This window comes from Sus scrofa, chromosome 8 (genome assembly GCF_054392235.1).
Source record: "Sus scrofa isolate SSC_HxYL_T2T_F1_AM1 chromosome 8, Sscrofa_HxYL_maternal_Yorkshire_Landrace_v2.0, whole genome shotgun sequence".
Taxonomy (NCBI): Eukaryota; Metazoa; Chordata; class Mammalia; order Artiodactyla; family Suidae; genus Sus; species Sus scrofa.
The window spans coordinates 74112065-74139887 of NC_139390.1; the positions used below are offsets into that span (position 1 = coordinate 74112065).

A 27823-nucleotide genomic window follows, 5' to 3' on the forward strand; every position below is an offset into this window, starting at 1 on the left:
GTTGCGGGTTCCATCCGTGGCCTTGCTCAGCAGGTTAAGGATCTGGTGTTGCCATGAGCTGTGGTCTAGGTCGCAGACCTGGCTCGGATCTGGCGTTGCTGTGGCGTAGGCTGGCGGCTACAGCTCTGATTAGACTCCTGGAAACCTCCATATGACCCCAGAGCGGCCCTAGAAAAGGCAAAAAGACCAAAAAAAAAAAAAAAAAAAAGACAAAAAAGCCCAACCAATTCGGTCCAGATGCTCTGAGTCCACAGGCCCCACAGGGGAGGGGAGTTCTCCGAAACCCAGCCCACTCCAGGTGACTAGCGAAGGTGACGAGCGAAGGAGACGCCCCCTGCCCCTGGGCGCCCTTCGACCTTGGGTGCCCGCGCCGGTTCCCAGCCAATTCCGGGAACGCCCCTCCGCCCCAGCTTGCTGGGAAAAGGCGCGCCGGCGCGCGCGCGGTCCCGCCCCCCGCTCAGCTCCCGCGGCCCCGTCCCCAGTTCCCGCGTGACCCGACGTGCCGGGCGCGCACGTAGGGGCCCCCCGCCCCAGCCGAAGGGGGCGAAGGCCGAGGGGCCGAGGCGGGATCTCGGGTTTGAGAGAAAGCGGGGGCGTGGCTTCCTCGCTGGGTGGGCGGCCACTCTGCAGCCCCGCCCCCGTCGGCAGCTGACTCCGCGCGCCAAAATCAAACCCGCGGGCCCGCCGTCCGGAGAACCTGCAAGGGGTGAGGGTTCCGCGTGCGGGTCCACACGAGCTCCGCGGTAGCGTGAGCCCCGGCGCGCGCAGTCTGCGGCACCTCCCAGCCCCCTTGCCCAACGCCCTCGGGGCCGCCACGGGCGAGGCATGGCCACCCCCCCCAAGAGGAGCTGCCCGTCTTCCCCAGCCAGCTCAGAGGGGAACCGCATCAAGAAAATTTCCATTGAAGGGAACATCGGTAAGGAGCCTCGGGAAATGTTGGTCCAAAAGCGGGGGTAGTCACGGCGGCGACGGCTGCTGAAGCACGCCCTCGCCGCGTCGCTTCTGTGGGGGCTTTCCGCCCTGCCTAGTGCTGTGTGTGGATGCGGACGCGCCTTCAGGCTTGTGCCTCCGAAAGCATCCTTCTCTGCCTTCCCCAGCTTCCCTCCCGGCCGGGGGTGGCAGCTCTGCGCGTTAGGCCCCAGGCCCGCGAGCCCTAGGAAGCGCGCCTCGGGTTCTTTTCATCCTCTTTGTTGGGACCGCGCACAAGGAAGGGTTTTTGGTTTTGTTTCTGTTTTATTTTTATTTATTTATTTTTAGGATGCGTGTTTGTGTCAGTTCTTGAGGTGTAGTTTACATAGGTTAAATTGTCCCTTTTTAGGCATACTTCTTACTCTATGAGGTTTTTTTTGTTTTTTGTCTTTTTGCTATTTCTTTGGGCCGCTTCCGTGGCATAAGGAGGTTCCCAGGCTAGGGGTCGAATCGGAGCTGCAGCCACCAGCCTACGCCAGAGCCACAGCAACGCGGGATCCGAGCCGCGTCTGCAACCTATACCACAGCTCACTGCAACGCCGGATCATTAACTCACTGAGCAAGGGCAGGGACCGAACCCACAACGTCATGGTTCCTAGTCGGATTCGTTCACTACTGCGCCACGACGGGAACTCCCCCTCTATGAGGTTTGACAATGTTTTACTACCACCACCAAGATTGACAGAACGTTTCCATCACTGCACAAAGTCCTTCTTGCTCTTTTGTCGTCAGCCCCCTCTCCGTTCCTACCCCCTGGCAAGCACTGATCTGATTTCTATTCCTGTCAAGTTTTGCCTTTTCCAGAATGTCATATAAATGAAATCTAGAGCATGTAGCCTTTGGTGTCTTGCTTCTCAAATTTAGCGAAATGTTTTTAGATTTATTCATGTCACTTGTACCTGTGGTTTGTTCTTTTTTGTTGCTGAGTGGTATATCCATTGCATGGATATACTACAGTTTATTTCTTCCTAGTTGTGGACTTTTGGATTGTTTCCAATAATTAGATTATGAATAAAACTGCTGTGAACATTCAAGTACAAGGCAAGAGGTTTTGTCATTTTGTAAGACACATGAACTCTCGATTCCTCTCTATTTCCTACCACAGTAAACCTGTGCCTGATACTTCCTGTTTTGATAGGATTTTTTTTGGTCCCAAGTTAGGTACTGGCCATTCATGCATATAGGGGATGTTTTTAAACTCTTACCACCTTCAAAACACTGTAGTTCTCGAAAAAGGCAATGCAAAGTTGCTTTAGCAGCATTCCGAGGCATGGAAAAAGCTGTACACACTCTGGAAGAGGATATCTTGTTTCACTGCTCCAGTGTTAAGGAGCTGGTGGGAAAGATACATGTGATAGACTCTCACATCCTCTTAGCTGGATAAGTTCTTTGAAGGTGAATGTTTACTAGTATGATTCATCAAAGTACTTATTGGAAATAGAAGACCATATATAAAGACAGGAGAAAGTAGTTGAAAAAAGCCATTTCAAAAGTAAATTGGAATGAACAACCTCTCAGATCTATACCACAATGAATTAATCACTTCCCTTTCCTAAATCCGGTCAAACAACATATGATATCTAGGCATTTACTTCCTTCTAAACATCTTTAATCTTCTCAGCACCTGAAATAATTTCCTAATATGTCCCCATCTCCAGTTTCTCTAAATTCTTCCAGAGCCGTCTTTCTATATATAGACATGATTGTTTTGTCCCCTGCTTGAAATTTTCTTACCTCCCCATTACCTATGCTGAAAGGAGTTGCAAACTAATGGCCTGCATTTATACAATATCAGCCTGACCAGATTTGAAAACTATTTTTTAATTAATTACTGGTATTTAAAAATGTTGAGATTTCCCATAAACATCTAGATTCTTGGCTTCTCTTAAAATCTGAAGATCTGGTAACACTGGGCCTGTGTTTCTGTAAGACAATAATTTGCTCTTTAGATAGGATGTTCTTTACCACTTAATTGTTTTCCCTGACACTGGCTTTGTCAGTTGCTGTTTATTAATGCTTCCGCACTGTTGTTGATAGGCCCTCTGCCTTACTTGCTAGGCCCAAATAAACCATAATTGTACAAGTTGTTGATCTGTATGTTAAAGACTATTTTGTGATTCCTCTATTTTTTAAAATTTGAACTGACTGATCATTTTCATTTCACACTCATGTAACTCATTTTCTCATGTTCTCCGTTAAAAAATACTCCCTTATGTTAGATTTTGGAGGCCTTGCCTACTTCTCATCTTAATGGTCTGTATAGAATGATTTTTGGCATCATAATGCCTGCTTAGCGTTAGTGATTTTGTTGGGTCTCATACTTTTTATTTATTTATTTATTTTGGCCCCACACATGGCATGTAAACTTCCTGAGCGAGGGATCAAACCCATGGCAAAACAGCGACTCAAGCCATAGCAGTGACAACGCTGGATCCTTAACCTGCTATGTCACGAGAGAACTCCTCCTGTGACTTTTTAAAGTATTCAAATCAGTGTTCTTGTTATTCTTTGCCTTCCTAAAATATTAATTTATTAATTAGATTATTTTCAAGCTCCTCACTTTCTCCCTCAAAGTTAAGGAACTGATTGGGAACTGTAGGTAGCTATTTTTACACTGCTTGTACTAAAGAGTAATTTTAGAGAATAACTATTATTACTCTTAAAATTGCAGAGTATGACCACATGAGCTTTTTCTGTTTGTAAGCAGTATTCAGAAGAAAGCTGGATGCTCTAGCCTTTTAGACTCTGGCTGATGGCTGATTTTTCAGTGTATTCCTTGTGTGCTCTTTCTGATCAGCATGTTTTCTTATTTATTTTTTTATTAAGTTATGGTTGATTCACAATGTTGTGCCAATTTCTACCTTACAGCACAGTGACCCAGTCATGCATATATATATACATTCCCTTTCTTATCTTATCTTTTGCCATGGTCTGTCCCAAGAGACTGGATATAGTTCCCTGTGCTGCACAGTAAGATCTCATTGCTTATCCATTCTAAATGTAATAGTTTGCATCTACTAACCCCAAACGACCGTGAACAACAGCATGTTTTCTTTCCTTTCTCCATTTATTTATTTATTTTTGCTTTATTTTTAGGACCGCACCTGCAGCATATGGAAGTTCCCAGGCTAGAGGTCGAATTTGAGCTGTAGCTATTAGCCTACACCACAGGCACAGCAATGCCAGATCTGAGCCGAATCTGCAGCCTACACCACAGCTCACGGCAATGCTGGATCCTTAAGCCACTGAGTGAGGCCAGGGATCGAACTAGTATCCTCATGGATATTAGTCAGGTTCATAACCCACTGAGCCGCAGTGGGAACTACCTCCCTCCTCCATGTAGTTCAGTGAATGTCTGGTGAGTGTTTTATGTTTCCACTTTCCGTTCTTCTAAATGGCTTACAGTTTCTATGCTTACGCTGTTCACATGAAATCTCTGGTCACCAGTGATTTTCCTGTGATTAAACCTGATGGTCATCTAGTTTATCCTTAAAAAATTTTTCTCTTATCCTGTGGTGATAGTATGATTTTTGTGTTTTGCTTCCCAACTGTCCTCTAAAATTCTTCCAGTTTTTTTTATATTACCCTATATAATGTTTTAGATTTGATTATAATTCTTCAAGTCAAAGGTAAGTTCTTTTGGCCCTTTTTGGATCCCGTTTGTAAGCAGGAGGAGGCTTTGCTGTAGTTGCCTCTTTTTTTTTTAATGCTTATCTATGTGTACATACATTTGTATTTATACATATGGAAGGAGAGCGAAAAAACATGCTGATTAGAGATGACGAGACTAATCACATTTGGTAGCTTCAGATAGGAAGGGTGTTGTGGTCATTAAGAGTCTTGCTACACCCTGTTAAATTCTAGGTCAAGACTTTCCTTACTATTACATTGAATGAATTCCCAGGTTATTTTAAAATAGTGAATGTAATATGTCTTGATTAGACCTGAACTATTTTCTTTTTCCTCCTAGATATCTCAGAAATTAGTGAATGATTAGAGAGAAGTAAGGTACATAAAACTTAAACAAAATTCTTTTAAAAGCATTGCATAGAGTGCACAGAACCGTGAAAGTAAAACAGAAAAAACATGGCTATTGCTTGTAGGAGGTGCTTTGCAAAAATAGTTTTATTTTTATTCACTTATTTATTTATTTTTGCCTTTTCAGGGCCACAATCACGGCACATGGAGGTTCCCAGGCTAGAGGTCTAATCGGAGCTACAGCTGCTGGCCTACGCCAGAGCCACAGCAATGCAGAATCCAAGCTGCGTCTGCGACCTATACTGCAACTCAGCAATGCCGGATCCTTAACTCACTGAGGGATCGAACCTGAAACCTCAGTGTTCCTACTTGGATTTGTTTCTGCTGAGCCATCATGGGAACTCCCAAAAATACTTTTATGATTTCTGTTAGCCGTGGTGCCGTATGATAATTAGTGTCATAAAAGAGAATCATATTATTTCACATCCTAAAACTTTAGGCATTGGATGCATCTTTATATTAATTTTGTGGTTTCTTTGGTTGTTTCTAGATTGGTTTTAGATTGGAAAGACCTGAGTTTGTACACTGAACAGCTAGAGCCATTAGAGAGGAAAATTTTGAAAATGCAGGAGCCTGGAATGACTGTCACTGTAGGGGCAGTTTACTTGTTTATCACAACAGTTTTCATGAGGAGGAGGTATTATGAGTACAATCTCCATTGTTCTATGAGAAAACAGGAACAGAGAGGTTCAGTGACTTGCCTAAAATTATATACCTAAGCTGGGAGAATAGCCTTAACCACTTCCCATAGCGTTATCTCTAATTGTTTTGTTAAGGAAAGTTCAGGACAAGAATTTTCGAATCCTTTTGTTCCATGGTTTTTGTAAACTAAAAGTGGTAACAAACAAATGTGCTTAACACAAGTGGGCAAGGACCTTTTACTTTTCATTTTAAAAAAATCTGAAAGAGGAAGTATAGAAAATTGAATATTTTTTGTATTGTTTGCTCTTACAAATTTTGCAAAGGCTGATGACTATCTTATTTAATTCCTGATGAGTTTCCTTTCTCAATTTCACTTTTCTTCTCACAACAGCTGCGGGGAAGTCAACATTTGTGAATATTCTTAAACAAGTCTGCGAGGATTGGGAAGTGGTTCCTGAACCTGTTGCCAGGTGGTGCAATGTTCAGAGTACTCAAAATGAATTTGAGGTATGAAAGTAAAATTTAACTATTTAATACAATAAAAATCTTTTGGTTTAGACGAGCATTGATATTTTTGGGGTTTTTGTTTGCTTTTCCTTTGCCAATGAAACTTTCAAATATAGCCTTATTTACTTATTAAAAAAAATTTTTTTTTTTTGTCTTTTGTCTTTTTAGGGCCAAACCTGTGGCATATGGAGATTCCCAAGCTAGGGGTCGGATCAGAGCTGTAGCCGCTGGCCTGCACCACAGCCACAGCAACGCCAGATCCTTAATCCACTGATCGAGGCCAGGGATCGAACCTGCAACCTCATGGCTCCTAGTCAGATTTGTTTCTGCTTCGCGACAACGGGAACTCTCCCAGGATTAAATTCTGAAGGGAATTCTTTCCCATATGGACTCCATCTTTTTAAGAAATTTATATTTCAGTATAGTCTTTGAGGAAAGGCAGGGTTAACCTTAAGTAGAGTTTTAAAGTGGGTAAACATATTTGCTTCATTCAACATTTTTTTATTAATGTGATATAACTATGGAAAAGTTTATGAAACATATGTATAGTTTGATGAACAATTTTTGAAGGCCAATATCTTTGTAACCATTATCCAAGTCAAGAAATAAACCATTACTTTTGTTCAAGAAGCCCCCTTTCAGGTGACAGTATCTCCTTCCCAAGGGTGATAACTCTGCTTGGGGTAATCACTCACATAAATAACTCTTGTGATAATAATTTTCTTGCTTTCTAAGAAGAGTTTGATGTACATGAACATATCTCTAAGAAATAAAATTTAGTTTTGTCTGGTTTTTAATGTTATATAAATGAAGTCATCTGTTTGCATTCTTTTTCCTCTTGCTTCGTTTGCTTAAATTTGTCTGTATTGTTGCCAGCAGCTATAGCGTGTTCATTTTCATTGCCATATGGTATTCAGTTGTGTTCACATCACTATTTGTCCATTCTCTTGCTTTGATCAGATTTTAAGTGGTTCCTAGTTTAGTTGCTGTAAAAACAGCCTTGGTATGAATCCTGGTGTACACATGCAAGAGTTCCTCTTGGAATAAGAAGGAAAAGTACTGAGTGCCGGTGTACGTGTATGACACCTGTTTTCTGAAGTGGTTTTATCAGTTTGCTTTCCCCACATTAGTCCACGCCTTTGCCAATATTTTAGCTTTGCCCAGCTTCCTAGTTTTTGTCATTCTGTTGAACATTTAATATCGCCTGTGGTTTTTTTTTGTTTTGTTTTTTGTCTTTTTGCTATTTCTTGGGCCGCTCCCGTGGCATATGGAGACTCTCAGGCTAGGGGTCCAGTCGGAGCTGTAGCCACCGGCCTACACCAGAGCCACAGCAACGTGGGATCCAAGCCGGGTCTGCAACCTACACCACAGGTCACGGCAACGCCGGATCGTTAACCCACTGAGCAAGGGCAGGGACCGAACCCTCAACCTCATGGTTCCTAGTCGGATTCGTTAGCCACTGCGCCACGACGGGAACTCCCATCGCCTATGTTTTTAATTGGTTTTTCCCTGCTTGCTAATGAGATTGTGCTCCTTTAATTAATTTATTTGCCATTTGGATTTCTGTTGTGAAGTCCCTATTCAGGTCCTTTTGTCCCATTCTCGTTTGGATCTTCTCTTTCCTTACCTGCATTTTTACTTCCTAAAGTATGTCTTGTGATCTCTTTCACTGATGTGCCCTATTCAAGAGACCTGTGTTCTAAAAAATACTCTTTCTTCCCCTCATTGGGGTCAGCTGTCTGTGCAGTTATTCTCAGGTGTTAGGTTAGCGAAATTATGCCAGTGTGAGAAGTATCGAAGGGGTTCTTTCACTGAGGGAATGTTAGACTAGACATTGGATTAGGTGACCTTCATTTAAGGTCCATTCCAGTTTTTTGTTTTTTTTTTCTTTTAGTGGCTGCACTAATGGCATATGGAAGTTTCCAGGCTAAGGGTTAAATTGGAGCTGCAGCTGCAGGTGTACACAACGGACACAGCAATGCCTGATCCAAGCTACATCTGTGACCCATGCTGCAGCTTGTGGCAATGCTGGATCCTTAACCCACTGAGTGAGACCAGGGATCAAACTCGCATCCTCATGGATACTAGTCAGATTCTTAACCTGCTGAGCCACAATGAGAACGCCCGCCATTCCAATTTTAACATCATAGCTTCTGACTCATATTAAATATGTATAATTGATTTGTTGTCACATTAAATGTTTCTGCCTCTCAGTAAACCTTACATTAATCAGTTGCACAGAAGCATATATGAAAACCAAAATAAAAAATTTTAATTTGCAGGAGTTCCTGCTGTGGTGCAGTGGGTTAAGGACCTGGTGTTGTTTCACTGGTGGTGCAGGTTTGCGCCCCAGCTGGGCCCAGTGGGTTAAGGATGCTGAGTTGCCACAACTGTGGCATAGATTGCAGCTGTGGCTTGGATTTGATCCCTTACCTGGGAATTTCCACATCCTACAGATGTGACCAGAAAAAAAAAAAATTTAATTTTCAGAGAGAGATGTAATTATCAGATGCATTGGATTCAGTCAATCCATTCTCTATGTGGCCATAATTCTCAACCATTGGAAGGAACTCAGAATCTTAAGGATTTGGGGTGCTTTTTCTTTCTTTCTTTTTCTTTTTTTTGTCTTTTTGCCTTTTCTAGGGCTGCTCCCACAGCATATGGAGGGAGGTTCCCAGGCTAGGGGGTCTAATCGGAGCTGTAGATGCTGGCCTACGCCAGAGCCACAACAACGTGGGATCTGAGCCACGTCTGCGACCTACACCGCAGCTCATGGCTACGCCGGATCCTTAACCCACTGAGCAAGGCCAGGGATGGAACCCTCAACCTCATGGTTCCTAGTCGGATTTGTTAACCACTGTGCCATGACGGGAACTCCCGTGGGGTGCTTTTTCAAACAACAAATAATCCCTTGGGAATTTAAATATGTGGGATGCCTCCTGGTTAAAAATGACGGCCTTAGTGAATCACTGTTAGTATTGGGAGTGTACTGAATCCTTCAGTTGTGTTGGAAGGGAGCAGTTGAAAAACACTGCATTAATATACATGGGAAGACAGTTTATAATAGGAAGGTTGTCAAACTTGGAATCAGAGCTCAGGGGAATTAATATTAGCTTAATGACTGATATCATCAGTCTATGATACATTGATGTATCTGTCTCCATTTTAAGACTATTGGCTTCATGGATCTGATATTCATGCTTATGGGCTGGAACATTTTTTATCCCGTGTACTAGAGTCAAAATTTCAGGCTTTCTTTATAGCTGCCATGCAGGTGGTCCTACCATGCGTAATAACATCGTGAAGCCCTTCTTTCCCAAACCATCCCTGATTTATTCCTTGAGATTAAAGTGTGAATCACAGATTGTCCAAATCTCAGCTTTCTTAGCATGTTGTCAATAGAAGTTCTCTGTCTTCAGACCCAGCTCTGGTAAGGCCAGTAGTAATTTGAATGTTCTCCATATAGTCACACTTCTTGGTAGTAGCTGTAGAATTGGAACAGTTGGTCTCTTTAATCTCTTCCCCTATTCAGTAACTTAATTTGCACCTGCATCTTTAGCTTGTTTTGGTTTTTTTTATCTGCCACCTAGTGGCTGATATGTTGCTATACTATTGATGAGTTGCCACCAATTTAAGCAAAATAAGGAGGCAAAGTACCTAAAAAGATTATGCAGTCTCCCCTCCTGTCCTCTCTCACGGCAAGATTATCTTTTTTTTTTTTTTTTTTTTTGTCTTTTTGTCATTTCTTGGGCCGCTCCCGCGGCACATGGAGGTTCCGAGGTTAGGGGTCGAATCGGAGCTGTAGCCGCCGGCCTATTCCAGAGCCACAGCAACGTGGGATCTGAGCCGCGTCTGCAACCTACACCACAGCTCCCGGCAACGCCGGATCCTTAACCCACTGAGCAAGGCCAGGGGTTGAACCTGCAACCTCATGGTTCCTAGTTGGATTCGTTAACCACTGAGCCATGATGGGAATTCCAATAATTCTTGTTTTCACTTATCTTGGCAGTAATTTGTGCTTTCTGTAAAATCATGAAGTGTTCTATCAATGAAGTGAATTACAGAATTATAGATGTGAATTAACAGAAATAGAATAAAAATTATCCATAATCTGACCACCCCATATTTTTTTTTTACATAGTTGAAATGGCAATTTATTATATCTAATTTTGGCAGGTGGGTGGGGTACATAATTTTTAAAAATATTAAGTAGTATATGCTCACTATTCAAAGTTAAGAAAATAAAGAGGGAAGTAAAACTTACCCATGTCTTATCACCCATAGAAAACTACAGATCTTACTTGGCCCAACAACATGTCTAATTTTATACTTTGCTCTTTTCCCCCATAATGTTTATGTCAGAGGAAGTTTCAAATGTTATTAAAAGTTTACTGTAAATGATTTCTAGAGGCAGCCTAATTTATCTTGTATATGTACCATTATTAGGCATAGTATCAGTGCCTCATAAATAGTGGAATGATAGCCTATTTGCTTAGCAGTGATAACCATCTTTGTGGCTAAATCTGTATTTTGGATTATTTCTTTAAGATAAATTTTCAAAAGTGAAAGTAAGTGGCCCAGGGATACAAATCTTTTTCTTTTTCTTTTTAGGGCTGCATCTGTAGCATATGGAAGTTCCCGGGTTAGGGGTTGAACTGGAGCTGCAGCTGCCAGCAGCCTATGCCATAGCCACAGCAACGCCAGATCCAAGCCACATCTTTGACCTTTCCGCAGCTCCTGGTAATGCTAGATCCTTAACTCACTGAGTGAGGCCAGAGATGGAACCTGCATCCTCATGGACACTAGTTGGATTCTTAACCCACTGAGCCACAATGGGAACTCCTAGTCAATTTTTTGAACCACATTTTATTTATTTATTTATTTTGTCTTTTTGCCTTTTCTAGAGCCGCTCCCGTAGCATATGGAGGTTCCCAGGCTAGGGGTCTAGTCAGAGCTGTTGCTGCCGGCCTACACCAGAGCCACAGCAACTTGGGATCCGAGCTGCCTCTGCCAGTTACACCATAGCTCATGGCAACGCTGGATCCTTTACCCACTGAGCAAGGCCAGGGATCGAACCTGCAGCCTCATGTTCCTAGTCGGATTCATTAACCACTGCGCCACCACGGGAATTCTGAACGACATTTTTTAAATTTGTAAAATAGTACCAGTAACAACTATCTCATAGGGTTGAGATAATGTATGTAAAGCTTTTCATAGAGTTCCTGGCATAAAGTGGTTAATAAATAGTAGGTATTATTATAATTATCAGTAAAATTGAAGTATCTTTGTTTTCTTTTTTTTCTTAAGGCCACATCTGTGGTATATGGAAGTCCTAGGCTAGGCGTTGGATCTCATTTTTTAAAAATATGCCATGTAAGCCATAGGTAATGTAACCAGTGATAGAGCAGACTAATCCAAGAGTTAAATTTTGTTTTGAGTTAACATTTATGCTGCAGAGAGTCCTTATATATATGAATACTACTGCCACCCTGCCTCTCTTTTTTAGTACCAGATATATCCAATTCCTTTAATGAAGTAAAAAAAAGTATATATATTTTGATTATTTAATATATAATTTAATATCATTAATATTTTAATACATTTTTATTGAGATGTAATTAACATACAATTTTGTATTAGTTTCAAGGGTGCAGGATTCAACATTTACATACATTGTGAAATGACTACCACAGTAAGTCTAGATACCATCTGTCGCCAAAGTTAATACAATCATTGACTGTATTCCTCCTGCTGTACTCATCCCCTCATGACTTACTTATTTTATAACTGGAATTTTGTACTTCTTGATCCCCTTTGCTCTTTTCACCCCCCCCCCCAACTCCCTTCATTCTGGCAACCACCCCTCTGTTCTCTATACCTATGAGTCTGGAGTGTTTGCTTTATTGTGTTTGTTTGTTTGTTTGTTTTTTTATTCCATGTATAAATGAAATTATGTAGTATTTGTCTTTCTCTGTCTGACCTATTTCACTTAGCATGATATCCTCAAGGTCCATTAATTTTGTTACAAATGGTGGGATTTTCTCTTTTATGGCCAAGTATTATCCCATTGTAGATGTATATTACATCTTTATCTACTCATCCATTGAGTAAGAGCAATCTTTATCTACTCATCCATTGATGGACTCTTACATTATTTCTATATTTTGGGTATTGTAAATAATACTGCAACAAACATAGGGGTACGTACATCTTTTCATATTAGTGTTTTTGTTTTCTTTGGATTGTTAACTAGTAGTTGAGTTGCTAGTCGTTTGGTAGCTCTATTTTTTTTTTTTTTTTTTTTGCTTTTTATTTTATTTATTTATTTTAGGGCCACATGCATGACATATGGAAATTCCCAGGCTAGGGGTCAAATCAGAGCTGCAGCTGCTGGCCTACACCACAGCCACAGCAATGCCAGATCTCAGCCATGTTTGCAACCTATACCACAGTTCATGGCAACGCTGGGTCCTTAACCCACTGAGGAGGCCAGGGATCCAACCTGCACCCTTATGGATACTACTTGGGTTCGTTTCCTTTGAGCCACAACGGGAACTCCCTAGATCTATTTTTACTTTTTTGAGGAACCTCCATACTGTTTTCCACAGTGGCTGTACCAATTTTACATTCTACCAACAGTGCATGAAGCTCCCTTGTCTCCACAGCCTCACTAATACTTGTTATTTCTTGTCTTGTTGATAATAGCCATTCTGACATGTATAAGTTAATATCTCATTGTGATTTTGATTTGCATTTCCCTGATGATTAGTGATTTACACATCTTTTCATGAGCCTGTTGGTTGTCTGTATACCTTCTTTGGAAAAATGTCTAGATTTTCTGCCCATTTTTTAATTGGATTGTTTTTGTTATTGAGTTGTATGGGTTCTTTATATATGTTGGATATTAACCCCTTGTTGGACACATGATGTACAGGTATTTTCTTCCATTCAGTAGGAAGTCCTAGTCACAGCAATTAAGCAGGAAAAAAGAAATAAAAGATGTACAAATTAGAAAGGAAGAAGTAAAATTGTCCCTATTTTCAGATGACATGATAATATATATAGAAAACTTTAAGACTCCCCCATCAAAAAAAAACTGTTAGAACTAATAAATTAATTCCATAAAGTTACAGGATACAAAATTAATGTACAAAAATATGTTTTATTTCTGTACATTAATAATAACTATCAGAAAGAAGAAATCATGAAAACAATCCCATTTATAATTGCATTGAAAAGAACAAAATACCTAGGAATAAATTGCCAAGGAGGGGGAAGACTTATGTGCTGAAAATTATGAGACACTGATGAAAAAATTAAAAAAAAAAACAAATAAATGGAAAAATAGTCTGTGCTCATGGGTGGGAAGAATTAATATTGTTAAAATGTCCATAACAATCTGTGTGTTCAGTGAAGTCCCTGTGAAAATTATTTGTAATAGAACTAGAACAAATAAAAAATTTGTATGGAACCACAAAAGATCCTGAATAGCCAAAACAATCTTGAGAAGAATAAAGCTGGAGGTTTCACACTCCCTGATTTCAGACTATACTACAGAACTATAGTAAAGCAAAACACTGTGGTGCTGGCATAAGAACAGACACATAGATCAGTAGAATAGAATAAAGAAATAAACCCACACATATATGGCCAGTTAAAACAAAGAATACAATATATAGTGGGAAAAGGACAGTTTCTTTCATAAATAATGTTGGGAAAACTGGACCACTATCTTACATTAATTAAAATTAAGTTACAAATTAATTACAAAAATTAAAATGGATTAAAGACGAAGATAAGCGGTGAAACCATAAAACTACATAGGCAGTAAGCTTCTTGACATTGGTCTTAGTGAGTTTTTTTTTTTTTTTTTTTTTTTTTGTCTTTTTGCCATTTCTTGGGCCGCTCCCGCGGCATATGGAGGTTCCCAGGCTAGGGGTTGAATCGGAGCTGTAGCTGCCAGCCTATGCCACAGCCACAGCAACGCAGGATCCGAGCTGAGTCTGCGACCTACACCACAGCTCACGGCAACGCTGGATCATTAACCCACTGAGCAAGGCCAGGGATCGAACCCGCAACCTCATGGTTCCTAGTTGGATTCATTAACCAACTGCGCCACGACGGGAACTCCTTAGTGAGTTTTTTGGATCTGACTAACAGCAAGAGAATCAAAAGCAAAAATAAACAAATGGGACTACATCAAATTAAAAGGCTTCTTCCCAGTGAAAAAAACCATCAATAATAAGGAAAAATAACCAACTGAATGAAAAATCTTTAAATATGTTTTTTTTTCCCCTCGTTTCTTTCTTTTTTTTTTTTTTTTTGCTTTTTAGCGCCACACCTATGGCTTATAGAAGTTCTCAGGCTAGGGGTCAGATCCGTAGCTGCAGCTGCCAGCCTACACCACAGCCACAGCAACATGGGATCTAAGCCGTGTCTGCAACCTACACCACTACTCATGGCTAACACCAGATTCCTAACCCACTGAGCCAGGCCAGTGATCAGACCTGCATCCTCATGGATACTAGTTGGGCTTGTTACTGCTGAGCCACAATGGGAACTTCCAAAATAAATTTATTCTTTAAGGAGTTTGGGAAGATAACTACTGCACTCTTACTTCACTTTATCACTTGCTCAGTATTTTCTACACAGTCCTACTGTTGACTATAAGCCTCTTGCCATTTTATGCTTTTTTTTCCCCTTGGGTTTTGGGAAGAAGTTTCACTCAACTATGTGGTTTGTGGTATGAAATTTAAATTCTGCCTCAAAGTGCCATGTGTTTGTGTGGTTTTTAGTTCTTAACTGAAATTTTGAGGTTCGTTGTAGGTTTATACATCTGGGTTTGTTTTTTGTTTTTTTTTTCCATCAGAGTAAAACCACCTTCTTTGAGCATAACCTTTCAGGAAGTTCAGGGGTATTTGAACTAGTTTGAGAATAGGAATTTATCAGTCATATTTTATTCCTTGGAAGTTAGTAAACAAGAGTGAGGACTTTATACAATTTTTGGAAGAACCTTTATACAGCTTGACATTATAGAAAAGGCTGATGAAGCATCCCTGGGTCTGGGGATTTGTTTTTTTTCTTAATCTGACAACTCTAATAACAAAAGTATTCTAATATATTCTATTACTGTGCAGTTTTAGTTTAAAAAGAAGATACGGTCACAAAAAGAAGAAATTTCAGTGGCTTCTATCTGTTCATCTTTGTATTTGATTTGGAAGTCTGGGATGATAGGATTTGCTGTCTTTGACCTGTTAGTAGTGAAGTGGAAATGGATAGGTCTTAGATGCTCAAAATTATTAAAAAATTTTTAATGATTTTTTTTTTCCTTCACAGCTGGTTTACAGTATTCTGTCAGTTTTCTACTGTACAACAAGGTGACCCAAACACACACACACACACACACACACACATTCATATATATATATATAAAATGATTTTTATTTTTTTTCATTATAGCTGGTTTACAGTGTTCTGTCAGGTTTCTATTGTACAGCATGGTGACCAGGTTCCACATACATGAATAGATTCTTTTTTCTCACATTATCATGCTCCATCATAAGTGACTAGATATAGTTCCCAGTACTACACAGCAGAATCTCGTTGCTTATCTATTCCAAAGGCAATAGTCTGCATCTATTAACCCCAAGATCACAATCCATCCCTCTCCCCGCCCCCCGCCCCTCCCTCTTGGCAACCACGAGTCTATTCTCCAAGTCCATGATTTTCTTTTCTGTAGAAAGGTTCATTTGTGCCTTGTATTAGATTCCAGATATAAGTGATATCGTATGGTATTTGTCTTTCTCTTTCTGACTTACTTCACTTAGTATGAGTGTCTAGTTCCATCCATGTTGTTGCAAATGGCATTATTTTGTTCTTTTTTATGGCTGAGTAGTATTCCATTGTGTATATATACCACATCTTCTTAATCATCTGTTGATGGACATTTAGGTTGTTACCATGTCTTGGCTATTGTGACTAGTGCTGCAATGAACATACGGGTGCATGTGTCTTTTTCAAGGAAAGTTTTGTCTGGATATTTGCCCAAGAGTGGGATTTCTGGATCACATATTGGTTTTATTTTTAGTTTTCTAAGGTACCTCCATACTGTTTTCCATGGTGGTTGTGTCAATTTACATTCCCACCAACAGTGCAGGAGGGTATTCTTTTCTCCACACCCTCTCCAGCATTTTCTATTTGTGGACTTATTAACAATGGCCATTCTGACAGGTGTGAGGTGGTACCCCATAATAGTTTTGATTTGCATTTCTTTAACAGTTAGTGATGTTGAGCATTTTTTTCATGTGCTTGTTGGCCATCTGTATATATGTATATGGCCATCTGTATATATATATACACACATTCTTTTTCTCTCATTATCACTCTCCATCATAAGTGACTAGATAGAGTTCCCAATGCTATACAGCAGGATCAAAATTATTTTCTATATTTTTTGCAAATTAGAGATTCATATAGGATACCAATCCTCTTTTTTTAAAAAATCGTAGGAGTTACCATTGTGGTGTAGCAGGTAAAGAACTTGACTAGTATCTATGAGGATGTGGGTTTGATCCCTGGCCTTGATGAGTGGGTTAAGGATCCTGCATTGCCACAAGCTATGACATAGGTCACAGATATGGCTCGGATCCTGTGTTGTGGCTGTGGTGTAGGCCTAGCCTGGGAACTTCCATATGCCAAAGGTGTAGCTATAAAAAGAAAAAAAAAAAAACCCACCAAAAATTAGAGTAAGTCAGATAGCCCCTAATATAAACTGCTTTAATTAGATTATATAAAAATCTAATAACAAGAAATTGGCTATATAGGATGTAGAATATTTTAGCGAGTACTACAGTTGGAGAGAGATTAGTGAATAGATCTTCCCTAGGTATGTCAGGAGCTTTGAAGTATGAGGGGAATACTGAAAGGGGCCTACGATGACTTTGTCTGTTTAGTTACTTAAACACAGTACTCTGTCCAGAGTAGGTGCTGGGCTGGAAATCTGAACAAAACAGTGAAACATGTTAGTAGTAAACTTCTGTGGTATTTTTTGAGAGACGCAGGTGTGAATATCTCACTGCGGGGTGGTTTTTTTTTTTTTTTTTTTTTGTCTTTTTAGGGCATGGGTATTAGTTGGGTTCGTTACCACTTAGCCACAGCAGGAACTCCTATCTCATTGTTTTGATTTATGTTTCTCTAAATTAGCTATGTTGAACATGTTTTCATGTGCCTGTTAGTTATCTGTATATCTTTGGAAAAATGTCTGTTCAGGTCTTCTGCTCATTTTTTGATTGGGTTGTTTGTTTTTATTTATCCAACTTCTTTTTTTTTAACTTAAAAAATAAAAAATATTAATATCATAATAATAATTTAAATAAATTAAAAATGAAAATAAATAAAAATTTAATTTAAAATAGATTAAAATAAAAATAATATTAATAATTTAAATACAAATTAAAATATTGATCACTATTTTTCTCTTTGTTTCTTTTTTCAAATTCAAAATAGGAATTGACAACATCTCAGAAAAGTGGCGGGAATGTTCTTCAGATGATGTATGAGAAACCTGAACGATGGTCTTTTACCTTCCAGTCCTATGCCTGCCTCAGTCGAATACGAGCTCAGCTTGCTGCTCTCAATGGCAAGCTCAAAGATGCAGAGAAACCTGTATTATTCTTTGAACGATCTGTGTATAGTGACAGGTATATATAAATGACTGTTCTTGTCAGTTTGGAATCATGGCTTGGAACTGGACCCTTTTTTCCTGTTTGCTGGGAATTGGTCATAAGAGGGGCAGACTTGGAGATTTGAGATGGGAAGTGACATTTAATACCTTCAGCAGTTTGGCATGACTGGCATTAGTGAACTTCTAGAATAATTGCTAGCTGCTCTGGAAACTGGTGGAAAATGGTGTCTATCTCATTTCCTATTAGCAGAGAAGTTGTTTTTTTTTTTCCTTCCAGCTCTCCTAAATTTCCCATATGCTCTGATTAAATTTGAATGTGTATTCTAGACTCCCACCTGGAACAAGGAGATTATCTCTAAGAGGGGCTTAGAATTACCCTAATTATTATGTAAGGATTCTCTTACGAAAGTTAGATCAGAACTGAGGTTCTCAAACTTCAGGACCCCTTTCCTTTCTTAATAATTATTAAGGAGTCCAAAGAGCTTTGTGTCTTACTGATATTTATGCTATTACAAATTAAGATTTAGAAATATAAAAACATAAAATATTAAAGTCAGTAATAATAAATTCATTACATATAAACCTAAATAACATGCTTGTCCAAATTATTTTTCACAACAAAAAATTAGTGAGAAGAATAGCATTGTTTTACATGATTTTGCAAATACCTTTGATGTCTCACTTAATAGAAGGCCAGCTAGCATCTCATTTGTGCTTTTTTTGTTATGGCTGCCCCTACAGAGTATGGAAATTCCTGGGTCAGGGATTGAATCTGAGCTGCAGCTGTGGCCTCCACCACAGCTCTGGCAGTGCTGGATCCTCTAACCCACTGCACTGGTCTGGGGATTGAACCCTCAATTTGCAGAGCCCCAGGCTGCTGCAGTCTGATTCTTTTTTTTTTTTTTTTTTTTTTTTTCTTTTTTTCCTTTTATGGCTGCACCTGTGGCATATGGAAGTTTCCGGGCCAGGGGTTTGAATCAGAGCTGCAGCTGCGGCTTATGCCACAGCCACAGCACCGCCGGATCTGAGCTGCATCTGTGACCTCTGCCACAGCTTGCAGCAATGCTGGATCCTTAACCTGCTGAGTAAAGCTGGGTGTTGAACCCACATCCTCACAGAGACAGCTTTGGGTCCTTAACCTGCTGAGCCACAATGAGAGCTCCTGTGCTTCTATTTTGAATACTTTATAATATGTTCTTTTGGTTGAAGTAGAGTATATAAAGTAATCTGGCCTCTCACAGAAGCCCTAGAAGGGCTACCAGAGTTTTTCACACCACATTTTTGGAAAACTGCTGGCCGGGAAGATATTTCTTATAGTTTGAGATACTCTATTGTTTGTTTTTCTGCTAACCAAGACATTATCTGCCATGGATTTTAGAATGTTTTATGTCCATTTAGTAGATGTATTTTTCCTTTGTGCTTTTTGGAAAGAATATATATGTTAATGTAAACTCTCTTTCAGGTATATTTTTGCATCTAATCTGTATGAATCTGACTGCATGAATGAAACAGAATGGACCATTTATCAAGACTGGCATGACTGGATGAATAACCAGTTTGGCCAAAGCCTTGAACTGGATGGAATCATTTATCTTCGCGCCACTCCAGAGGTAGGACTCAATGAAAATTTGTTTGTTCCATTGACATTTCAAAATAATATTTAGAAATCCTTTCGGTGATATACAGTGAAGGTGATTCAGTTTAACTCTACTCCCTACCTCCAAGTTAGAAACTCTTAGATGCTTTCTATTTTCCTAGCAAACTATAAGCCCAATTTGGAAGTTGCTCTTTTAGTTCCCTTCTCTGTCCTTCAGTTCTGTTCTTCATTAGTTCTTCCTGACTCTTGTAAGGTCTCTTACCTGTCACAGCTAGATGAATAAACTTGCTTAAGCAGTTCCTAGGTTGTAGGCTTCATGAGGTGGGACTTTGGGTATTTTCATTGCTGTTGAGTTTCCAGTACCTAGATCCAAGGCCTGGGTACGTAGTAGGAGCTTAGCAAATATTTGCTTAAAAAGTGGCAAAGTTGATGGAGGTTCCCTTGTTTACGCATGAAATTATGTAATGAATGAAACTAACTATATAATGAATCCAGGAAGACCAAGTAGATAGGTGCCTTTCGTAAAATTAACCTAAATAAGAGCTTATGTTTGTTAAGAAATTTCTGGTTTTGGTGCTTGCATCCCCATTTTTCTCTTTTTTATTCTTATTTCTTCCTAAGTCACTAAGTAAATTCTGGTGATTATGTGTCATGTCTTCTAGCCTGAAAGAATACTGTGTTGCTATTCAGTCTGAATTTTCAAAGAAACTAGGTTTCTGATTCCACCTGGTGATTTTGTTTCTCTTTTAATATTAAGTAAGCCAGAATTTAACAGTAATAATTTTGGATTTAATTTTTATTTTTTGAAAATAATTTTTTAACTATGAAAATAGTAAATACAAATATGGAAGAAAGAACATAAAAATACTAATAATTTTATTCTGCTAGAAACATACGTCAGTAAAGTCTAACACAAAAGTTTATTTTATTTTAGTAATGTTGTTTGTCTCTTTGAAAAGAGGATTTGTAATAGACTTTGAAGCACACTTTATATGTTGAACTTTAATTTTTTGCTTTTTTAACCAAGCTTATTTTATACAGTATATTTATAAGTACAGATTCCCAAAGTTTTATAGACATATTTTGACTTATTTTTGAGAGTAATACTTGGCTTAGAGCCACCAAATGGTTAAAAAGCACAAGAAGGGAAAAATGAACTATTTCAATTTTCTGGAGAAATAGAGATTTTGGCTAGTGTAACTAAAGAGACTAACTAAAGAAGAAAAGTTTAATGGCAGATGACAAGAATAATTGTTCCTTGTCTCTCCCACCCCTCCTACCACTTTCTTATTGCTTACTTTTAGAAATGTTTGAATAGAATATATTTACGGGGAAGAAATGAAGAACAAGGCATTCCTCTTGAATACTTAGAGAAGCTTCACTATAAGCATGAAAGCTGGCTCCTGCATAGAACACTAAAGTAAGAGTTCCTTATTCTTATTTACTGTGCATTTTTAATAATTTTATCTAATTTTAATCCAGACATGTACAATTTTTCATTTTTAGCCATTTTTATTTATTAGTATTGTAGGCTGTCCCAGAATTAGATGTAGGTTTTGATTTTTTTTATTGCAAGGAGATCCTCTTTTTCTTAAAGTTTTTATCGCTAATCTCCCCCAGGGGTATTTATAGCATAATATATGGAATTTCACATTAAGGGATAAAGTGGAAATATATATATATATATTGTATATACATTATTTAGGTATAAGCATGCCATGTTGTATAGTACTTTGCTTTATTACGGTTCATAGCTATTGCATTTTTTACAGTTGGAAGGTTTGTGGTAACTGTGTGTCAAGCAAGTCTGTTGGTACCACTTTTCCAACAGCATTTGCTAATTTTGTGTTTCTGTATCACATTTTAAAGATTCTTGCAATATTTAAACCCTCTATCAGCAAAAAGATTACTACTTGCTAATGGCTCAGGTGATGGTTACCATTTTTTGGCAATGAAGTATTTTCATTTAATTAAATTAATTAATTTTTTTCCTGCTTTTTAAGGCTGCACCCGAGGCATATGGAAGTTCCCAGGCTAGGGGTTGAATCTGAGCTATAGCCGTTGACCTCCGCTACAGCCACCACAGTGCCAGATCTGAGCTGTGTCTGTGACCTGTAGACCTGTAGACCTGTGGCACAGATCACGGCAATGATAGATCCTAACCCACTGAGCACGGCCAGGGATTGAACCCACATCCTCATGGATTCTAATCGGGTTCACTAACCACTGAGCCACGAAGGGAACTCCTGAAATAAAGTATTTTTAAATTAAGGTATGTAAACATGGTATTACACACTTAATGGACTTCAGTGTAGAATAAATGTAACTTCTGTATGCACTGGGAAAGCAAAAAATTTGTGTGAATTGCTTTGTTGTGATAGTCACTTTATTGCGATGATATGGAATCAAACTTGATCAAATCAATCAAAAGTATCTCCGAGATATGCTTCTACTCTCAGAATTTTAAGGTATTTCAAATTTGTTTCTTAGGTCAGTGTACTTTGTTGTTAGTCAGATCTTGGTTCAAATCCAACTCATTTATTAGTGTGTAACCTTGTACAATCTCTGAGCTGCAGAGGGAACTCTGTGAGCTTTAGTTTTCTCATCTTTTTTTTGTTGTTGTTGTTTTTGTTTTTGTTTTTATGGCCGCACCCCTGGCATATGGAAGTTTCTGGGCCAGGGATTGAATCTGAGCTGTAGCTGCAGCAACACTGGATCCTTGAACCCACTTTGCTGGGCTAGGGATTGAACCTGTGCCTCTGCAGCAGTCCCAGCCACTGCAGTCAAATTCTAAACCCACTGTACCACAAACTCCTAGTTTTCCTATTTTTAAAACACATACACTCCTACTTTATGGTATGATTTTGGCTTTTGAGGAGAACTACATTTCACAATGTCTAGCTTTAAATATTTTGTGCCTGAGATTTTTATATTTATTTATTTTTATGGCCATACCTGCTTATGACCTACGTAGCTTGTGGCAACTTTGGATCCTTAACCCACTGAATGAGGCCAGGGATTGAACCTGCATATTCATGGATTTACTAGTCAGGTTCTTAACCTGCTAAGCCACAACAGGAACTTCTTTTTTATTTTTTTATTTTTGCTTTTTACGACCTCACCTGCACATATGGAAATTCTCAGGCTAGAGGTCAGATCAAAGCTGCAGCTGCTGGACTATGCCACAGCCACAGCAATAGCCAGATCCAAGCCGTATCTGCGACCTACACCACAGCTCACAGCAATGCTGGATCCTTAACCTACTAAGTGAGGCCAGGGATTGAACCTGAATCTTCATGAATACTAGTCGGGGTCTTAACCTGTGCCACAATGGGAACTCTGATATTTTTAGATATGTATAGTAAATATAGTTGGAAAAGAAGGGACTGCCAGATGAAGTACTTGCAAGATAACTTGAATATAAAGTGATTGACAACATTTTGGTTTTCTAGTGATGACTTAAGAATAGGTTTTTAGTGATTTTCTTTTATTTATTGCTTTTTTTTTTGCTTTTTGAGGCCATACCTGTGGCATATGGAAGTTTCCAGGCTAAGGGTCAAATCAGGGCTGTAGTTGCCAGCCACAGCCACAACCACAGCAACACTGGATCCAAGCTAGGTCTGCGACCTACACCTCAGCTCACAGCAATGCCAGATTCCCAAACCAATGAACCTGCATCCTTATGAACACTAGTCAGATTCGTTTCTGATGAGCCACAATGGGAACTTCTATTTTGCTTTTTCTGATTTTGTTCACCTCTTTTTAAACAGAACCAACTTTGATTATCTACAAGAAGTGCCTATCTTAACACTGGATGTTAACGAAGACTTTAAAGACAAACACAGCAGTCTGGTTGAAAAGGTAGATTTATACAAAGGCTATAGAATAATATTTGTTTTATTTTGTGTAAAGTATTCTAACTTGTGATAAAATAATTTTCTATCGAAAAATTACATAGACTTATATTAAGAGATCTTTAAGAGTTTTAGAGGGATTTAGGATGTTTAGATTCTCATCTTAATGTCAGCTCTAGTTTGTAGCCTTAGCTAAAATAAGGACCTTCTTTACGCTTTAATTTCTTTATCTGTAAGATAGGGATAACCACATTAACAAAAATTCTTGCTCACTCCCTTCTCCTCTGCTCTATTCCCTTTTCTTCCCCTCTTCCCCCTGCCACCAATCTTGAAATAATAATAAACTGCTTGTGAAATTAATCTTTTTCAACTAAGTTCAGTATGCAGGATGTTTGAAGTGGTAAAGTATGGATCTCATCCATTTTTATGTTACCTAACACTTCTGTGTTTTGATTTATAATCATTTTACATTATTCTTTCTTGTTACTTTCATTAGTCATGGTAGAAGTTGGCTTTCTCTGTCAGGTAGTTTTATAAGGCAGTAGTCTTTGTCTATTCAAGAGAATTGCTGTGTAGCCTAGAATATGTAGAGAACCGTATCTTGTGATGTTGGCTAGTCAGCCCGGTTCATTCACTATTTAGATGACCTTTCCTCATATGTTAACATTACGGTGTGTATACGTGATTCAGAATTTGTGCTTCAGAAAAATTATAAATTCTATTACGTAGATTATATTTGTAACCAGGACCTTTAGATTTGTTTAAACCATTGCATTTATTAATGTTATGAGTGGTAAAGTTACACAGGTCAGTGTTCTGTTGTATTACAGAGATAATAAAATTAGGGTTGTGGCTGTTAACTTTTTAATAGCCTCTGATTTTGATTACGTCTAAGATTACGTTTTAGATTATATCTAAGATTGATTGTTATGCATCATTCTTAGATATAAATTTAATAACTCCAGTAATTATATTTTAGGGTTTGCTAATATTTCTTTTGAAAGTAAAGTCTGTGGCTTTGTGATAGTTACTTATACAGTTGAGGTCTTCAAGTGTTAGATGCTTTTAAATGAAAATGAATATTATGTATCTCAAATGACCCAAGGAATTATATTAACATTTTTTTTCCTCCCCTCAGGTAAAAGAATTTTTGAGCACTTTGTGATCTTTCCGAAGACTGCAGACAGCCAAATGAGTCCAGATACTTCAGCTCTGTATATCTTTATAGCTCCATATTCATACAAGTCCTCTAGAAAACCCAAGTTTTTTTAAACAATTTTTGTTATAAGAATTTTTTTGTATGAATCCTATACAAAAGTTTATAACCACTTTCTTTTCTTTTTTGGGAGTTTTTAAAAACACAGACTTTGGAGTTCCCTTGTAGTGCAGCAGATTAAGGATCCAGCCTTGTCACTGCTGTGACTTGGGTCGTAGTGGTGGTGTGGATTCAATCCCTAGCCCCAGAACTTCTGCTTGCCGTGGGTGTGGCAAAAAAAAAAAAAAAAAAAGAGTTTTGGAGTTCCTTCTTTGGTGCAGTGAGTTAAGAATCTCGTGTCTCTGTGGTGGCTCCCTGCTGAAGCGTGGTTTCCATCCCCTCCCCAGAACAGTGTGTTAAGGATCCAGTGTTGCCGCAGTTGTGACCTAGGTGACATCTGTGGCTTGGATTTGATCCTTGGCCTGTGAACATCCATATGCTGTTGGTATGACAAAAAAAAAAAAAAAAGACTTTTAAGTATCCCTTACAATAAGAAGTCAGGGTAGATGGTTCCAGAATCACAGTGGCTAAGCTCCATCACAAAGGACCCAACCTCCTTCTCCCTTTCCCTCTATCCTCCTCAGCAGGTTTTATTCTGGTGCTGCTCATCTCATTGACCAATTTCTTACCTGCAAACTTTAATGTTACATAGTAAATGGTAATATGTCCTGTGTAAATTAGTGCATCTATTAAATATAAAAAGTGCAACTTAGGGAATCCCTGGAAAAAGAATTATGAGGTTTTATATAAAATGCTCAGGATCAGGTGCCTTCCCTTCCACCTTAATTTATGTGGAGGATAATGTTTCTGTACGTAAGAGATAGTTGAGGATTGTTACGTAAGTATAAAGATTCATTTTATTTGGTACTTAAAATAGCTACCTGCTTTTTCCCTTCTCTGACTATTCTTTTAGAATGGGATATTACTGTTATAGTTAAGAGATTGACTTAAACTATGATTGTCCTTAAATCATTTGAGATGGAATTACAGTTTTCCTTAAATTTCTTTCCATTTGTATAGATAAAACATTAGTGGGACGTAGTGAGGGATAAATTTTTCCATCTTATTTTTTATTTTTTTAATTTTTTTAATTTTTTAGTTTTTTTGTCTTTTTGCTATTTCTTGGGCTGCTCCCACAGCATATGGAGGTTCCCAGGCTATGGGTCCAATCGGAGCTGTAGCCACGGGCCTGCACCAGAGCCACAGCAACGTGGGATCCAAGCCGGGTCTGCAACCTACACCACAGCTCACGGCAACGCCGGATCATCAACCCACTGAGCAAGGGCAGGGACCGAACCTGCAACCTCATGGTTCCTAGTTGGATTCATTAACCACTACGCCATGACGGGAACTCCCCATCTTATTTTTCATTGATGCTCTCCTGGAAATGAGTAGTCTTTCTATACCTTTATTGTGTGACGTCAAAAGAGAAACTGAAGGAAGACAAGATAGATTAACTTCTTAGCAGTTAAATATGTTTAGTCAGTCTCCGCTCTTATTTCCTGCCTCATCCTACTTTCTCTACTGTCTGGATTAATTAGGCAGCCTACTATTTTAAAGTTTTTTAAAGTAAATAAAAAGGTAAATAGGAGTTCCCATTGTAGCTCAGTGTGTTCAGGAATAAGCAGATTATACCTAAAGGCTTTTCCCCTCCTTTAAGTTACTGATGTAAAGATGATCTTGCTTTATGTTGTATAGCTTGAAAGCACTGTCATTTTGTTGATTATATATTAGAAAATACATATATTAACAAAGAAGGCAAGGAGTTGTGGTTCAAGTTAAGAACCCACCTAGTATTCATGAGGATGTGGGTTTGATCCCTGGCCTTGCTCAATGGGTTAAGGATCCATTGTTGCTGTGAGCTTCGGTGTAGGTTGCAGCTACAGCTTGGATTCCACATTGCTGTGGCTGTGGTGTAGGCTGGTGGCTTCAGCTCCAATTCAACCCCCAGCATGGGAACGTTTCATTCACCTCAGGTGTGGCCCTTAAAAAAATAAATAAATAAAAAAAAAAATAAAGGCAAGGGGGAGTAGTTGTAATTTTTAAAAATCTGCATGGATTCATTTAGGTCTATATATATAGATTTGGCTTTATCTGTATAGATTTTTAAAAATTTTTGTTCATTTAAGGTGTGCAGTGTGTTCTTTGTATTTAACCTCTTTCTACTTGATATTTTAGAAATATTCCATGTTTTTTTTAATGAGGTGAAGAGTTACTTTTACTTTGAAACTACCATTTTCTTTTTTAAAGTATCACCTTTTGTTTTGGGTTTCTTGATATTCAAAGATGATAATGAGTTAAACAATTTAGATGCACTGATCTTTGAAAGAGACTTGGTTTCAAATCTGTAATTGCCATAAGTATATAAATCGTCTCATGATATTGTACGGGTTTGTTTTTGTTTGATACGAATGAATGTTTACTAAATTAAATATTTGCTTAGTAAATAAGTATAAATCTCATGAACCAATGGGGCTACACTCATTGAAATTATTGCATCTTTTTTAGAATTAGAATTTATTCTTTTTTATTTTCTCATTATTGACTGCTGCGTGGCATATGGAGCTCCTGGGCCAGGGATCAGATTTGAGCCACAATCTCCACCTGAATGAAGCTGCAGCAACGCTGGATCCTTAGCCCACTGTGCCGGGCTGGGGATTGAACCTGTGTCCAGTGCTCCCAAGATGCCACCAATCCTGTTATGCCACAGTGGGAGCTCCAGAATTTATTCTACTTTTGAAGAAAATTACGAATATAAAAAGGTTGACAGTGGTTTATATACATTAACACTGACTTTAAGTGGAGACAGATTTCAGTAATTTTCCATAACCTTTAAAAATGCTTAGTTTAATGACTTTTTAAATCTGTAAATTGTAAAGAAGCTGAAAAAAAGAATTATTATTTATCCTGCCTCAAAATAAAAACTGCTTGACCAGGTGAGCACAAGGATATTGAGCTTAATGTTCTGTATTTTCTCTTGGATCCTGTCTTCCATATCAGATTATATTCCATCAAAGGGTATGTACCTCTTCTAAGAAGGTAATTAATTGCGCAAAATTTATCCCCTCGTTCTGTGTTTTCTCATCTTCTATGCCTGAAACTAGAACAGAGTTTACCAAGCCTTTAGAAATCAGGTCTGTTATATTTTATTTTTGTTTCTTCTTTTTCTCAGGATTTTTATTTTATTTCAGTTTTATTGAGACATAGTTGACATATAGCTCTGCATAAGTTTAAGATAAACAGCATAATAACTTATGTACATTATGAAATGCTACCAC

General features: G+C 38.6%; 1 protein-coding gene across 1 annotated transcript; it reads left to right on the forward strand.

Annotated features, from left to right (window-relative positions):
- The first annotated feature begins 669 nt into the window (after window positions 1-669).
- Window positions 670-27494, forward strand: DCK (deoxycytidine kinase). Its single transcript, XM_003129074.6, has 7 exons — window positions 670-916; window positions 6041-6156; window positions 17662-17855; window positions 19302-19449; window positions 20741-20856; window positions 23207-23297; window positions 24429-27494. Exons 1-7 carry the CDS (start codon window positions 826-828, stop codon window positions 24453-24455), a joined length of 783 nt encoding a protein of 260 aa, XP_003129122.1. The 5' UTR covers window positions 670-825; the 3' UTR covers window positions 24456-27494.
- Window positions 27495-27823: the final 329 nt, after the last annotated feature.

Excerpts from the sequence above, each read along its gene's own strand:
- DCK (XM_003129074.6), top strand. The coding sequence starts at position 826 with ATGGCCACCCCCCCCAAGAGGAGCTGCCCGTCTTCCCCAGCCAGCTCA. Across the intron at positions 17,856-19,301 it reads CGATCTGTGTATAGTGACAG|GTATATTTTTGCATCTAATC; the intron begins GTATATATAAAT and ends ACTCTCTTTCAG. Across the intron at positions 19,450-20,740 it reads ATCTTCGCGCCACTCCAGAG|AAATGTTTGAATAGAATATA; the intron begins GTAGGACTCAAT and ends GCTTACTTTTAG.